The sequence below is a fragment of the Anomalospiza imberbis genome, chromosome 4, assembly GCF_031753505.1.
Source record: "Anomalospiza imberbis isolate Cuckoo-Finch-1a 21T00152 chromosome 4, ASM3175350v1, whole genome shotgun sequence".
Classification (NCBI taxonomy): Eukaryota; Metazoa; Chordata; class Aves; order Passeriformes; family Viduidae; genus Anomalospiza; species Anomalospiza imberbis.
Genome location: NC_089684.1, coordinates 61,210,334 through 61,225,707, shown reverse-complemented (window position 1 = coordinate 61,225,707; position 15,374 = coordinate 61,210,334). Strand labels below are relative to the sequence as shown.

The following is a 15,374-nucleotide window of genomic DNA, read 5'->3' as shown; positions in this document are numbered from 1 at the left end:
TAAGAAACCAGTCCTTTTTTTTAAAAAAATTACCCAATAGCACTTAACTTCTGCATGATCTTGAACCTGTGACTGCTACAACACGAGTTTCCCAGAATAACGCCTGCGCTGGCACAATTTTTTTGCAAGGATTTTACAGCATGAAAAGCGTGCCTAAGCACTCTTGTGAAGGCTCCCAACTGCTGAGCTCTGAACCCAACCTCTTTTCAAAACATTGTCTCATCCTTCCTGAAGTACATTCAGGCCAGGAGGGAATGTAAATTGTCAGAAGTGTCTTGAAGCACTAAACAACCAAATTTGGCATTTCAGTTAGCACCTACCAACCTTGTCAAGCGTACCTTGACCGGTAAAATGATTACTAACACAGGACTACCAAGTATGTAGTACATGGAACATGCCAGTCTATAGAGAGATCTCCTTCCTGAAATTTTTGCCCACTGCTGCCTCAAACAGGGCAGTCTGAACTCTCCAAAGCAGAAGGAAAAATGGACAAATGTAATCATTAAAGTTCAACAATCAGATAGATAACCTGAACTACAGAATGAAAATATGCAGATGGCCACTCAGCCAAGATAAATGAAGAAAAAAAATCTCATCTGAAAACAATCAAGGGATAACCTATATTAGAAGTTACCACTTAGAATTCACCATTTTAGAGAAATGGTATCTTTTCTTCAAGGCATTAATGCATTCTGGAAAATATGGCACACTCTGTCAATAGAGCAGGCTTAGAGCTGTATTAGTACAATTAAAAAATTGATTAGCCACCCTTGCAATAACTTAGGAGCCCATAAATCTGTTTTAACTGAGTTTAAAAAGAAGAAACAAGCTTTTAAAAAAAATTAAGTTGCTATGAGTTTTATGAAAACTGGAAGCTGGATGGACATTGCCAATGTCGTCATAAAAGACAAAGCAGAATTTGGAAATTACTGTTTGACAGCTGATCACTTTGCATATGCCATTTGGCTAGACAGTAAGCTTATGCCTTAGATCTATTACCACTACACTTTGTCCATTAGGGATGAATGAGTTCATGGTACTGTCCCATAAACCTTCCTCACCATACAAGGCACGAGCGTGCAGGACACAGAAGTTCTTCAGTCCTACCATTTATAGAACAACTTAAGAGGCTAAAACCCACAAACCTGTCACATTACAAGAGAACATACACAAAATGCAGTCTAAACAAATGCAGGAAATTCACAATACAAGTTTTAAAGTGCTTAAATTATCTTATATGGTTGTGGGAAAGATTAAATACTGTGAAGACAGCACTCACATTGAATACAGTATGTTATCTACATACTGCTCACTTAGGGATAAGAAATAGAAAAACCATTTGCCCTATAGTCAGATTGTAAAGAGAACATCTCCAGAATTTCTAGTGACATTTATGAAATGAAACCTAACTGTTGAGTTACACACAATTTTAGGGCCCCTGCCTTAAGTGGACTTTTAAACAAAAAAAGTCCATGATTTGCATACTGAATTTATTTATAACTATAAACCTCTTGGAACAGGTATCAAAGTTATGTTATATTTACTAGCCTGAAAAAAGCCTAATAAAACGTTCTGGCAAGTTAAAGATAAACACCAGAGAAGTGTAGCACTGTGTAAATTTTTTTATTTCCCCAGTGGTTCACAGGTTGTTGTAATAATTTGGTGTGCCAAGTTAGCTATCACATTTGCCATGACAGTGTCTAGCTCTTCAGATAGGTGAAGAGCTACCCTATGGGTAGGGGAAGGACTGCTGGACAACTTTTATGACAAGAAAGGTAGTGGGAGAAGTGAAATGTGAGACACAGGTTTGGGAGGCCGAGGTATTTTTCACTTCTGTTTTTTATTTTTCCATAAACACAGGAAACTCCCTTGGGGGGGGAGAAAGAACAACTTCCCTACAGCTAAATAAAAGAACATGTGTAAAACAGAGAAGCCACTCAATGTTTCTGTACTCCAATACATAAGAACTTAAAGAATCAGATAAAAACTTTAAAACTGAGATAGCAAATTCTACTTTTCCCAAAATTTCTTCAATGTCTTTGCAGCAGTAGAAAATTCAAGAGACAATTGCCTCCACAGACATAGACATACATCATTATCTACCTTCAGAGAATTCATTCTGCTCCCCAGCCCCAGACCAGCATCCATCCATTGCTCTCCATTCCCTTTTGCTATTACAAAGTGAGGCAAAGATGAGGAAGAAGGACAGAGTTAAGACAATCCACTGGGGTGTGCAAGGCCTTCTGCTCCCACTGTTAGTGGATGCACAGGTTGTTCTTATTCAGGCCAAGGCTGCAGCAATCCATTTCTCCATTTCCAGCAGCAGGATTAATGGACAGCTGAAGAAAAACTGTACAAGCCAAAATGATATCTCCCCTCAACATTCTCCTGTCTGTGACATTTTCAGTTCAGCACAAGGAAATCTCAAGGCAACTTCACATCATCAATATGATCAGCGTCAAAGAGTCATCCCATCCCAGAATCAAAATTTAGTTTTAACAGATCAGTAAATCCAGGTTCATACAGGAGTGACGCTGGAGAAGCCTGCAAATCACACAGCTCAGCAGCCACAGACGCTCACCGCTGCGGCAGAATGCCACTGCTATCTTGAAGGTACACACAGAAACCAGCTGTCAAGTGTGGCATGATAATACAAATGCTTATTAATAAAATTAGCCACAAACTTTAGGGGAAAGCATAATAAATCTCTACTGGTAATTTTGGGGGGGATGGGAGGGCAGCAAAGGAATGATGCTGCAGAGTTTTCTGGAACAACTTAGTTTTTTGGGTTTTTTTTTAATGAAAGGATTTTCCAGTTTTCCCCAAGAGACTGGCAACTACAAAGCACAACGCCCTTTAGGAAATAAATCTTCATTAACTACACAAACAATGCCATGACAGGCACTGTTTTTCAACCCAACAGCTTTTCAACTATGATCTTTTTACTAGTTATAAGATCTGGTTGGCCATGCCAGCACACCTTGGGACAAACCTGAACTATACGCAACATTCAGCACACCACTCTTCCCAAAACACAAGGAATACAGAGAGCTCCAGTAGCTCTGGCTGGTTTTGTAATCAAAACCAGAGTTCATCCTTTAAGGTATACTAGAGCCCTGTTAAAAGGGCTTCCTGGACCTGCATGCCACCCAACAGCTTGCAAGCAGCTTGAGTGACAGGTGAATACATGTTACTTACAGGAAGGACACTGTGCCAAGACCTAGGGCACTTTGAACTTAGAGTCCTCAAGATGTTTCTAACAGCCACAATTAACTACAACACTGCAGAAAACAGACAGAATAAGCAATCAAAAGGACTGAGACAGCAAGTCAAAAGCAAGAGGACAATGTAATAAACAGCCTCAGGCAGAAAAAATGTAGTGGATTCCATTACAGATTATTTGGCAAAGGAGAAGCTGATAAATGACTCAACTCTTAGGAAAACTGCATGAAGCTACTCTTGGCTTCCAAGAAAGAAAATAAGAAAGCAGCTGAAAAAAAGTTAGACGCCACAGACTGGAAGAGCAATGGTGATCTGGGACAATGCTTAAGTGTTTGCTTCCTGCTTCTCCAACTATGGACCAGTACTGCAAGTCCGAGTTTGAAGACTGCTTTTACCAAAGATAAAAAACCTTTAACCAAAGAAGCAAGGTTGCACACATTAGCCTCGCTGGCTGGAACAATTATTCAATTCTTTTATCCAAAGGATATGCCTGTTTGACTTTCTATATTTTGTTCCAAAATGAAGTGGGGAAAATGATTTAGACAAAAGGCCTACATGAGCTGTTTAATCAGCAACAGTAAACTGAGGCTCACTGTTGGAAGAAAAAGTGCACCATCGTTACACATCTACTTCCAGAATACCTGTATAGTAATCTTTCAAATACATGTTTTTAAGCGAGAACAGAGAAGATCAGGATATCACTAATAAAAATGCCTTCTATAATAAAAACAAAAAGTGTAAGAGAACTATACTGATCAAACTGGTAATTTTTAACCTATACTAAGACACCCCAATATGTACCATTTCTGTAGGGTTCTGAAAAGGTATTAAGAAAAGCAAATCAAATTCAACTACTGAAGCAGGCAAAAAGAAAAGTTACTATTTTATGCAGAATGTCGCACATGCTCTTTTAACCCATCTTATGTTAGAAGAAACTGCCTGCATAGTAAATATAAATCCAAGTTGTATATTCAAGTTGTATAACAAACACTTTTAAGTGTATCTATATACACAGACACACACCCACCACTATTTGGGCAATGCTTATTTACAGAATTTAACCTGGTCTCAGCTTTACTTTGTTTGCTTTCATCACTTAAAAAACAATCCTTTCTCCATGTTCTGTTTCTTTAGAAATATACCATGTTAGTAAGAACAAAGTGTCCTGCTTCTTCACAGCTTTCAATATACACCCTATAAAGCCACTAGCAATAGACTGCAGCCTGCGTTCATTCAAAGTTCTAAGTTCTATTTTATCCATTCCCTCTGGAGTAGAAAAAGGATAAAAAAATAGTAGTAGCTTCCCATATATGAAGAGGATTGAAACATTTCAAAAGAAGTGTGATAAAAGCAAAAACCAAAACTCCTCCAAAATAAAGTAATCCTTCACTACGTCTTCTTCCCCCTCCTAAAATGTATTTCCTGCCTTCACAGTAATAACACTGGATCCTTCTCTGGCTTTACCAGTATAACTTAAATGTTATGCTTCTCCCTCTGTATCAATGTTTTGTCTTTTGTTACATGAGATATCTCAGATTCTTGAATTCTTCAGATGTTATGTTCTCTACAATCCTCATCAGTTCTTAACAGGGGAGACAAGTCACAAACAAGTGCTTATTAGACATCCCCTCTCATGATCCAAGACACTGACAAAGCAAAGTTTCAAGTTCCCAGAAGTGAAGAATAGGGTTTGGATTTGATTTAAAACATACAGTTGTTAGATTACCATACTAGCTGAGTAGCAACAGTGACTTTTCTGCTCTGTAGATAATGGTTGTGGTGATGCTCTAAGTACACAACACAAGCCTTAGGGCTAGTAACAGCAAAATTTAGGGGAAAAAAGGAACTGCTTCTCTCACTGTTGAGAAGCAGTCTGAAAGTGCTCCTCTGGACAAACCTAAGGATCTGGATTGCCCAGGAACAAAGAGAATGGGGCTTACACAGAAACAATACAAACAAACAAAACAAAACAAAACAAAAAAAAACTTAAAAAACAAAAATAAAACCCCAACAAAAACAGGGAAAGTATTCTGGTGTGCTACTCCATTAAAAATAATTAAAGAGAGGAAAAAAAAAAAAAGGAAATCCAGAAGCAAAGCTAACTGAAGGCTGCTCACAAAATTCAGGAGAGGACAGAACTGAAAATGACTAAGCAAAACACAATACCCTCTGTTATTTCAGTATGCTTTATAAATATGTAACAAGAGGAAGCAGAATTGACCAGATATAAACCAGAATCAGAGAAAAGGAATGTCAATCTGTGCCTATACATGTTTTTCAACTAATGTCAAAACAAAAAAAAAAGACAGTATTAGCTAGGAATGCAATTTGTGCAATGGTAGAATAGTATTTTTCTTCTTAAAAATCTAGTATCATTACTGAAAAAAACTCTTCTACAATCCAGGCCATTAAGTAGGAGAATACTGAACACAACAAAGAAAATATCAGAAGTGTCACCAGCAAAATTTGCTAAGTACTTCCAACAACGATATCCACAATTTGAATCCTAAGGACAGAGGAAAACTTTCAGTAAGTGAAGAAGTCTCTTATCTCTACAGATATAATATTCATTACTGCCTAATACCTTCTGGCAAATATAGGTCTGTTGCTTATGGTTCAGTCTTTTTTAGAGAACTAGTCAAACTGAAAAAGATAAACTTTTAAATTTAACCTGATGCAATACTACTTTCATGACTATGCAAACTGACAAGTCTAACCAGTCTACTGCTAACTCTAAGTACCATCCAGCAATATGGTGAGACATTAGGCAGGAAGGTCAGTTCAGTTTTTCTAATTATTTACTAAGTATGTAACAATCAAAAAAGAAAGATTTTTTCCAGAAAAAAACATGGAACCCAGAAACATTAGAAAAACAAGGGATATGCCCAGAGCTTTTCTTCTTCTCTATTTTATTTCCATACGGAAATGGCTGCATTCACGGAATGTTCACGTAAGGACTGGCTTCATACTCTGTCTGGAGAGGCATCTCAAGCGTATCTTCTGAGGTCACCTTCTGTTTACTGCAGCCTCAAAAGCTACATGCAGATGCAGCAAGTCAAAAAGAATGACTAGTACCCTACAATTGTAGCACAAGGGATCCTGTAACAAGAGTTGCCCTATATTTTCTAACAGTCTTTAACAATCACAATTGACTGTAAAGGCCTGGTCTACTTTTCCTTTGCTAGCATCTGAAGTACGATTTATCACTTCAATAAGCTGACTGGGAGTAAAACTCAGAAAAACCTTTTTTTAAACCTGGTTTCAAAATGACTCCTTTGTTTTGCCTGCTAACTCTTGTGAAATACAGGTATTTTGCCCATTGGAAAAAAAAAAAAAAAAGAAAAAAAAAGCAGAAAGTTCTGACGTTTGTTTTGGCATAGTTCTCACGTTTGTTTTAACACAGTTCTTGGTATTTTGAGAGTGCTGCTATCTAAACGTAAGCACTGGGAACACTAATCTTATTTACTGTATTATCAACTGAACATGAGCCTGGCCAACATCTATATTATTAATTAGAACACATTATCAGGATAGGTTTTCATGCCTTTCCTGCTTTAGATGACTCTTAGAGCAAGAAATTTGCTTTAGCTCTAGAGAGCTGTTTTTTTCTCTCTACTTAACGCATTCTTCTATCACTCAGACAAACTAAGAGACACGTTACCTCCATCATCAACAGCAAAACAATTAACAGAGGATGGTACTCTTTTAAATTTAGTACTTTGTTACAAAGATCCCTTGAGCCTTTATACTGTGATGAGAATTCTGAGTATCATCTGTGCTAACAGTTTGTCAGAATACATCAAGAGTGCTACAAGCCTCTTTCACAGAGGAAGCCTTATCCCAAACAGTTATTTTGATTAACTGCTCTCCATGACTTATTGTGAGAAATCTGTAATGCACACACACAAAATAAACCAAAAACAACATCAACCACGCAATAATAAATGAAAAAAATGGAATGCAAAAGGAAAAATAAAAAAAAAACAAACAAAAAAACCACAAAGAAAACCCAAACCAACAACCAAACAAAAAAAAAAAAAAAACCCAAACTACACCAAACCAACAACACCCCAGGACTCAATGCTGACAAGGAAGTACTGAACAGCAGAAGAAAAGAATTTGCCCAAAAAAAATACTTGGACAAAAAGACATGTCCAAAATAATTTTGATATATCCCCATAACTTCTAGAAGATATTACATTACTGAGGATTTTACTAGTCGTCACTGTATATCTACAACAAAATAAAGCATGAAAAGAAGCACACACATGCAGAATAATAACTGCAGTCTCTCACCAAAGCCTTTTCTTTTCTGAATTCTGACACTCACCACTGAAACCAGAGCTAGGTGGCAGATTTGGAAAGCAGTGAAATATTTTCATTTTCAAAATAAGTACCTATACAGAATAATTTCTCTCACAGTATAAAGACATGGAAAGAGCACACTGCAGCACCACTTCATTTTATTACATGGCACGTTTATCTACTGGTCATGCCCTAACTGTGGCATCTGCCTCTATTATGTAAGAGCAGCATCTCTCTAGTGCCCACTCTAATATTGCCCACTATAACCAAAACACATTAATGACGAATACAGTCACTTAAGTCTTATTTACCATACCTTTCTGTTATGCAGATGAAAAACCTAAGGAAGTCTGATTTCTCCTGACCAGCTTTCACAGCCGCAGGTGGGAGAGACAACATGATTGTCACCTGTCAAAACCCAGCAAACAGCCCATAACTACACCAAGTACAAGAACAGAGGCTGGAGATAGTAATTCTATTTCCACCTCTCCACAGACTCTGTTTGACCTTGGCAAGTCACTGGGGTTTTGTGCTTGTTTTTTCATGTTCGGGACATGAGAAGCTTTTACGCAGACGGCTGGACAACAACAATAACTGAGTACGGCTAATTATTATTTATTCTGCCCGGCCTTAGAACTCTTCTACAATGGCATAAACTCAGAGTGTGCACAAGCATATTCAAGACTCTAGACCTTAATGTTAAAGTTCCCTTTATGTAAGATCACCACTGATAGCAGTAACACCCCTTACCAAGACAACCTCCCCTGTAATCCATAACTGATAAAAGTTTAGTTTCACAAATTCCTCTGTTAAACAACCAACTTTAACCTTATTTTCTGCACTGGTAGCTCCTAATCCACAATTTGCAACTTACAAACACTGCCTACAAGATGCTTTGCCACTGCTCCCAGACAAAATTACATTACAGAGTAAAAATAAGAGCTGCCAGGAAAAGGAAGCAGGATATTTTCTGAAGAGTATCTTTTATTTCGTGCAGTTTCTACAGTTTGGCAGAAATTAGGGACCAGGCTTGGAAAATTCTGAATTTCACAGCAGCCTGATCAAGTTTCATTTTGATACCAACTTTTCCTGGTAATCTCCCAAAACACCACACACTAAAAATATGCCAAAAGTATGGCTTTGAAAAAAAACAAAGTGCAGATGAAACATCCTACAGACCAAGCAATGTTACCAAGAGTAAAAGTAGCAAGACTTTTCTTCTGGCGCATTCAGAAAAAACGTCTATATTTGTCTGTACTCATAAAGGAAAAAATTTAGTTATTTATTCCTCTACTCAAATAACTAGAAGAAATTAGATTAATAACTGAAACACCAACTAGGATCCATTGTAGCATATACCCTTTAATCTAACCTATGATAAGTAGAAAAATTAAATTAAGAACCAGATATGATTCTCACGCAGAATAGTTGAAAATGATTAGTTGTCAATACAGCTTGCTGCTTATTCGAGAAAGTGTTCTGGATTTTCAATGCACTGATGAAATACCACTGCATACAATCTAGTCATGCAGTACAACAAAATGGAGATAAACTCTTGCTCCTGAATAAGAAGCAAATGAATAAAAGTTGCACCATAACCACAACCATGGTAAGGTCTTCATGTTTTCCAAGTGAAGCATGTAAACAGCTTTAGAATCACAGACTCAATAGAACATCCTGAGTTGGAAGGGATTCATCAGGATCATCAAGCCAAATTCCTGGCCCTGTGTAGGACACCCCCAGATACACACCACACCATAAGCCTTAGAAAGCCCTATCCAGATGCTTCTTGAACTCTGTCAGGCTTAGTGCTGTGACCACTTCCCTGGGGAATGCTTTCCTAATATCCAACCTAAATTTCTCCTGACATAAATTCAACCCATTCCCTTGCATGCTGTCACTGGTCACCAAAGAAGAGATCAGTGTCTGCCCCTCTGCTTCCCCCGTGAGAAAACTCTAGGCTATGGTGAGGTCTCCTCCTGGTCTCCTCCAGACTGAATAAGACAGCTGATCTCAGTCATTCCTCATATGACTTCCCCTCTAGACCCTTCACCATCTTCATAGTGTTCCTCTGGATGCTCTCTAAGAGCTTTACATCTCTCTTACACTGTGGCACCCAGAAGTGCCTCCAGCACCTTGAGGTGAGGCTGTCTCAGTGCAAAGCAGAGCAGGACAATCCCTTGCCCTGCCTGGCTGGAGATGCTGTGTCTGATGGACCCCAGGACACCCTCAGCCCTCCTGGCTGCCAGGGCACTGCTGACTGATCTGCAACTTTCTGTCAACCAGGACCCCCAGGTCCCTTTCGAGCCCCCCTTCCCCAGCCTATGCACATCCACAGCTGCCCCATCCCTGGCACTCGTCCTTGTTAAATTTCATATCTGGCGACTGCCCAGCCCTCTACTAGCCAAGATCACTCTGCAGGGCCTCTCTTAGTTTAAATAACTATGGAAATACGTTCTTCAATTCAACACGAATGCTTCAAGACTTGTCTACATAAAAAGACATGCTCAAAAAAGAGCCTCACAAGCTTCCTGAAGACATGTGTTGTTGGCTGAAGTGTTCAGGCTGCTTTAGAGAGATCAAATAATGTCCCAGCAGCATGTCATTCAGTAAAAATTCTTATTAATCAAACAATAAAACATGATAACAATTATATTGATCAGTGAAGCTTAAAAAATACTAAAAAAATCAGCATTTATCTTAATCTCTATTTTGTACTTTATATATAATTTTAATACAGATATAATATTAGTATATATTATATATATATATAGTAATAGTCTGTCTATTGTAAGGATCCAAATCTGCAAGCTTAATCAAGGGACTTCTCACACTGTACATATTGAAAACCTTACATTCTTTTCTTTCTTGGTAAAAGATTTACCACCACAAATATGTAGTTTATACATTTACAAGCATAAGAGCAAGAATATACACATCCATATGTCACCATCTGGATAACTAAAGTACAGTTCAAGAGCATGAAGTATTTTTTAGAAAATGAAATTATTTTTAACATTATAAATAGGCTCTGAACAATGGCTGTGATGTGACATAGCAAAGGTGACAAAAGTTTCCTCAGGTTCTAAAGGTTACTTAATTTTTTTTGTAAAAGGTAGCAACCACAAAATAAGAGTAAAGAACACCACCTAAGTAGAACCCCAGGAAATGAGAAACTCTACGTTTAGCCCTTATTTTTCCAAGGCTCAGTAAGAATACAGGGATATGGAAACTGCTTCTATTAATAATTTCCTCTTCAATTAAGTGTATTGGCTGTTTCCTTTTCTGAATTTTTACATTACAAAAGAAAACCGTATTTCTATATTATTTCCTTACTTCATAGCATCTTAATTGTTAATTAATGTGATTATGTTCAAGGTAAGGATAAAGTGTATAACTTTATAATGCTATAAGCATTTCTACATAAAAATAATGGAAGTTCACTGAGATCAAGACCATAATTTATAATTCTAAAACTGCCTTGAAATAGTATAGACTTAAAAGGTATATTCACTTTTGTCAACAGAATTAGGATTTCACCTGACAATACAGCTAGTGACATTTATCTTTTTCTCCTTTTCACCTAAACACAAAAGAAGAAAATAAGTAATTCTATAAAAGCCAGTACTCATGATTGCTCAATTTGTAGAAACATTTAAATACCAAATTTAAAAAATAACCCACTTAAAACACACCTTCCCTGTGAAATGCTCTTGGGAGGCAGTATTTCAGCACATTAGTGCCATATAGTTCAGTTAATAATGTGTTTGCAATTAACATCCAAAGAATTTAGAGTTGCAAGTATTACGAACACAGAAAACTCATGTCCTAAAACTTCAGAATTCTGCCAGCATGATTTGGTCTCCAAATGTCAAACTAATACTATGCATAAACTACATTATTCATCCCAAGAGAGATTCTAACAAACTGCCTAAGAGAATACTTGTTTGTATTAAATATGTACTTTAAAAATTCAAATGACAACCAATCTTTTCAAGTTTACTTAAAATCATAGCACAGAACAGGTATGCACTGCACCTTAACTGTAATCTTCACCAACAATGAATATATAAAACCTTTAAAACTATAAAACCTTTCCTCAAAATCTTTACCTGTAAAGGCAGCACAAGTCTTTTAGAAAGATTTTATACACACCTACAGGCTACTTGCTCTTCTTTTCACAGTTTTTTCATACATAGAAATTGGAGTTCCAAATAATGAAAAATAGTCCTAAAATAAATTACTACTGCAAAATAGAAATTAGCAAGTCAGAGGAAAGAAAGTCACTCTCATTCACAAACCCATTATCATTATGCAATTCATAGTACAGAACAACACTTAAAAGAGAACTACTTTTGCAACGAGATATCAGCAAAGGATATTGACTTTTAATTGGCTCTAGCAAGCACACACATACTATGCCAAATACAATGGTCTGCAAATTATTTCTGGAGAAACCAAGCTATAGAAAGATTATTTTCAAACTTTCTTTGTGCTCTGTATCAACCAGAATAAGTCAAACAACAAAGAGCTACTTAATACAGTGAATAAACAGCAAAAGCAAATAAAATCCAAATTAAGACCTTAACTCCATAAAATTGCTTCTACTGAAAGTAGAAGGTTAAAAGGTTAAAAAGAGTATTTGCCAGCATTTCAGAAGACTCGTTCAAGAATATAGTGCTCACAAGGATTTCCCAATAGTCTGACTTGACAGCTCTTGCTCCTTGATAATGATTTAAATGTTAGTCACACAAAACCATCTACTCATTTGATTGTGAACAAGCTTTTCCCAATCTTTAACACTCATCACAATACAATAGCTGTAGTTATACTACTACTCAAATCTTAATAAGCACTGTTTAAACCTTCAGTGACAGTAAAAACTGTAGCCTGAAGAACCCATCCATGAATTCTAGTCCTAGAGTCTACATGATCTTGTTTCCACTCCATAAACATCACTGAAACCATTCTGACATCTCTTGCAGCCTAACCCTATGATGAGGCTCAGAATCAACATGTAATTGTTATCTTCCTTGACCTGTCAACCACCCAAGACTAGCAGCAATGCTTCTTTTCCAGAAATAACTCTCCTTCATTCCCTTGGCGTTGTTGCTCTCGTGATTCATCCCTTATCACTCTGTTCTTTCAGTGCTTCCTCCTCAAGGAGCCTCCTCATTCACCTGTATTATTTTACTAATCACTTCATAGGCTTTGGTCTTGCATCCCTTTCCATTTGTCTTCATTCTGTCCAAGGCCAGGATTCAAATTCAACCATGAACGACCTGCCATCAATCAGAAATATTCTTTCTACTCCCTATCTCCTGTGCTTGTCCAAGTCAACACCCCAGCTTGAGTCTCTTTTTCCCCACACTGATGCCTCACTATCAGCTCAGCCTCAGCACAGACAACACACAGGTCTTAATCATTCCACCACTGCTTCAGTTTCCTTTCCACTACTGCAAGTCCTGAACTTAACTAAGCATTAGCTCTCAAATCTAGGTTCTCCATAGGTCCTAGAAATAACCTGCTGTTGAGATTCTAGCAATGCCCATCACATCACTAAGATACCCCTCAAGTAGCTGAAATTTTATCACATGACCACAGAAGTTTGATACTTAAGAATATTCCTCTCTCGATAGCTTTTTTTTTTAGCCTACAGCCAGATCACAAAAGTCCTTCCTCATCTCACTTCTTGAGCAGCATCCACTTCACACTCTATTTCAAGAGCCTCACTGGTCAAGGTCCTTATTCTAAAATTACTAATCAGGCTGTAGATGAGGTTAAAGTTCTGGTGAACTGTTATATTTTCACCTCTGAACTTCTTTTCTCTTGCACTTGTAGTTGGGAGAGCTCCATGAAGCAGCACCCTCTTTCAAAAACCTCCTATAATTTTTTTTCATGTTTCTCATTAAAAACAAAATGACCAGATGGTTGTCACATCTACACTACTACACTAAAATTCATGGCACTGATGCCAAACATTCTCCTGTGCCATCACATATCTCCTGAGTCTTCCCTTATCCTTAAATCATTAAGCATTCTGGGTCAGGAAACCCCTCATAACCACTGAACAACAGGATGACTAATTCAGACATGGAACTTGAATAGCTTGTTACTTAGAAATGTGACTAAAGCAATTTTCTACTGTACAGTGCCTATGGAAAACCAGCATCATACCAGCAATAAGCCTACTCAAACTATTTCTGTCTTTTCCACGACTTCTCAACCTGTTTGAAAAATAATCTAAATGCTATATTTATACTGCTATTACAAAGGTTTTAACTGGTAATTGAGTACTTAAGACAATGTCTACTATTTATGATTTCCATCTGTTACTTCTGAGTTGGCTTCCAGTATTTTAAAGATCATGTTGTCCGAGGCTACTAAGAAGATACTATTCCATACTTCATGCCACTGTAAAACTACAAAATTAAGTTCATGGCACTAGAGATTTTCTCTCCGTCATATAGCTATATTAGACCTAGCAGAGCAATTTTCAAGCTAATGGATGCCAGCAGGTATTTTTGCAGTATAACAATTATTTAAAAACAAGTGGTTTGCACTCAAAATATAATTAAAGAAGCATTTTCATTAATTTTGTCATCTTAAAATGATACTTCCCTAAATTGTACACAACCAAAACCAAAAATACTCCACAAAACCCCACAAATACTATCCTGTAATCCCAGCCATAAACTGTCCACTTCTTTTAAACAGTAGTTGTGAATAGTAATTCCTTTTAAGTTGCTTGTCTGATGTTTCTGTTTACTTTCTCACTGTATCTGGTTCTGACACTGTGCAGTTTAGCTCGTCACACTGTATATATGCACAAGTTTAATCAGAACGCTCCTTGTGAGGCAGCGGCACGAGCGTGCCACATGCTGCCAACAACAAAGCATGAACACACTCTGACTGCCCCCCAAAACTGCTGCAGGAAATTCCTGCTATTCCATTCCAACACCGCATAAACCTATGTACCATAACTTAAGGTTAAGCATATAGTTTTCACAGGAAAAGAAAAAAAACCAACCTTTTTCATTCAGGTAACACTGACTGCAAAAGAGCCGTAAGTTTTACCCCAAAGTTTGAGTGCCCATGTGATGCCTAGTCAAACACAGTGCAGGATTTGCATATTACATTCTTCAGTTATTCCTTTTTAAAACACTTTTTTTTCACCCTGTCCAAGTAAGTTTTTACAGAACAGCTCAGAAGAAAACTCCTTATACTAACTATTTTAAAGAAAAAAAAGAATCACCTACTGGAGAATCATCAATTTTTAATCCTAATACACACAGACAACTCAGCATCAGAGCCACACTCCAAAAACAGGTCATATAATAAAAAAAAAAAAATTAAAAATCAGACTCCTTCATGCAATATAACTACAACATTAACAAAAGTTAGCAGATTTCATTTTACCTACACTGGAAGTATTTAACAATAAGAAAACAAAATTATTTTTCCAGAGAACTATTTGACTTATAGGTTTAGACAATAAATGTAGCATAAAATCCTAAACTACAAACAATTATTTCACTCTCGTTAAAATGGTATTTTTTCTACTGTTCTGACTATTTGATCACTGTTTTTAAAATAATCCACAGTTTTTTGTCAACATTTTAACAGACATCTGAAAAGGATAAAACTAATGTCACAAACATGACAACACTTCTGACAATCCTGTAATAATCAATAAACAAAAGGAAATGGAGCCCAAATATTCAGATGAGTAAACTAATAGAAACGTAGAAAAACTTAATTGCTAAGTGGAGCACAGGCTAATAGTTATAGCAAACTTTAAAAGCATTTGTTCCCTTTTTTCAAGTCTAACCTCTAAACTAGTACAC

The 15,374-nt window shown here is 37.0% G+C and overlaps 1 protein-coding gene across 4 annotated transcripts in view; it reads right to left on the bottom strand.

Annotated features, from left to right (window-relative positions):
- Positions 1–15,374, bottom strand: part of RBPJ (recombination signal binding protein for immunoglobulin kappa J region) — a 141,082-nt gene that overhangs the window by 40,953 nt on the left and 84,755 nt on the right. Inside the window, exon 1 of one of the 4 annotated variants that reach the window (XM_068188822.1) lies at positions 7,844–7,989. The exons of the other annotated variants lie outside the window; for them this stretch is intronic. Within the exon in view, the coding sequence (XP_068044923.1) occupies positions 7,844–7,926 (83 nt within the window). The 5' untranslated portion in view covers positions 7,927–7,989. Of the gene's footprint in view, positions 1–7,843; positions 7,990–15,374 lie in introns of those variants that run through there. 4 annotated transcript variants of the gene reach the window in all.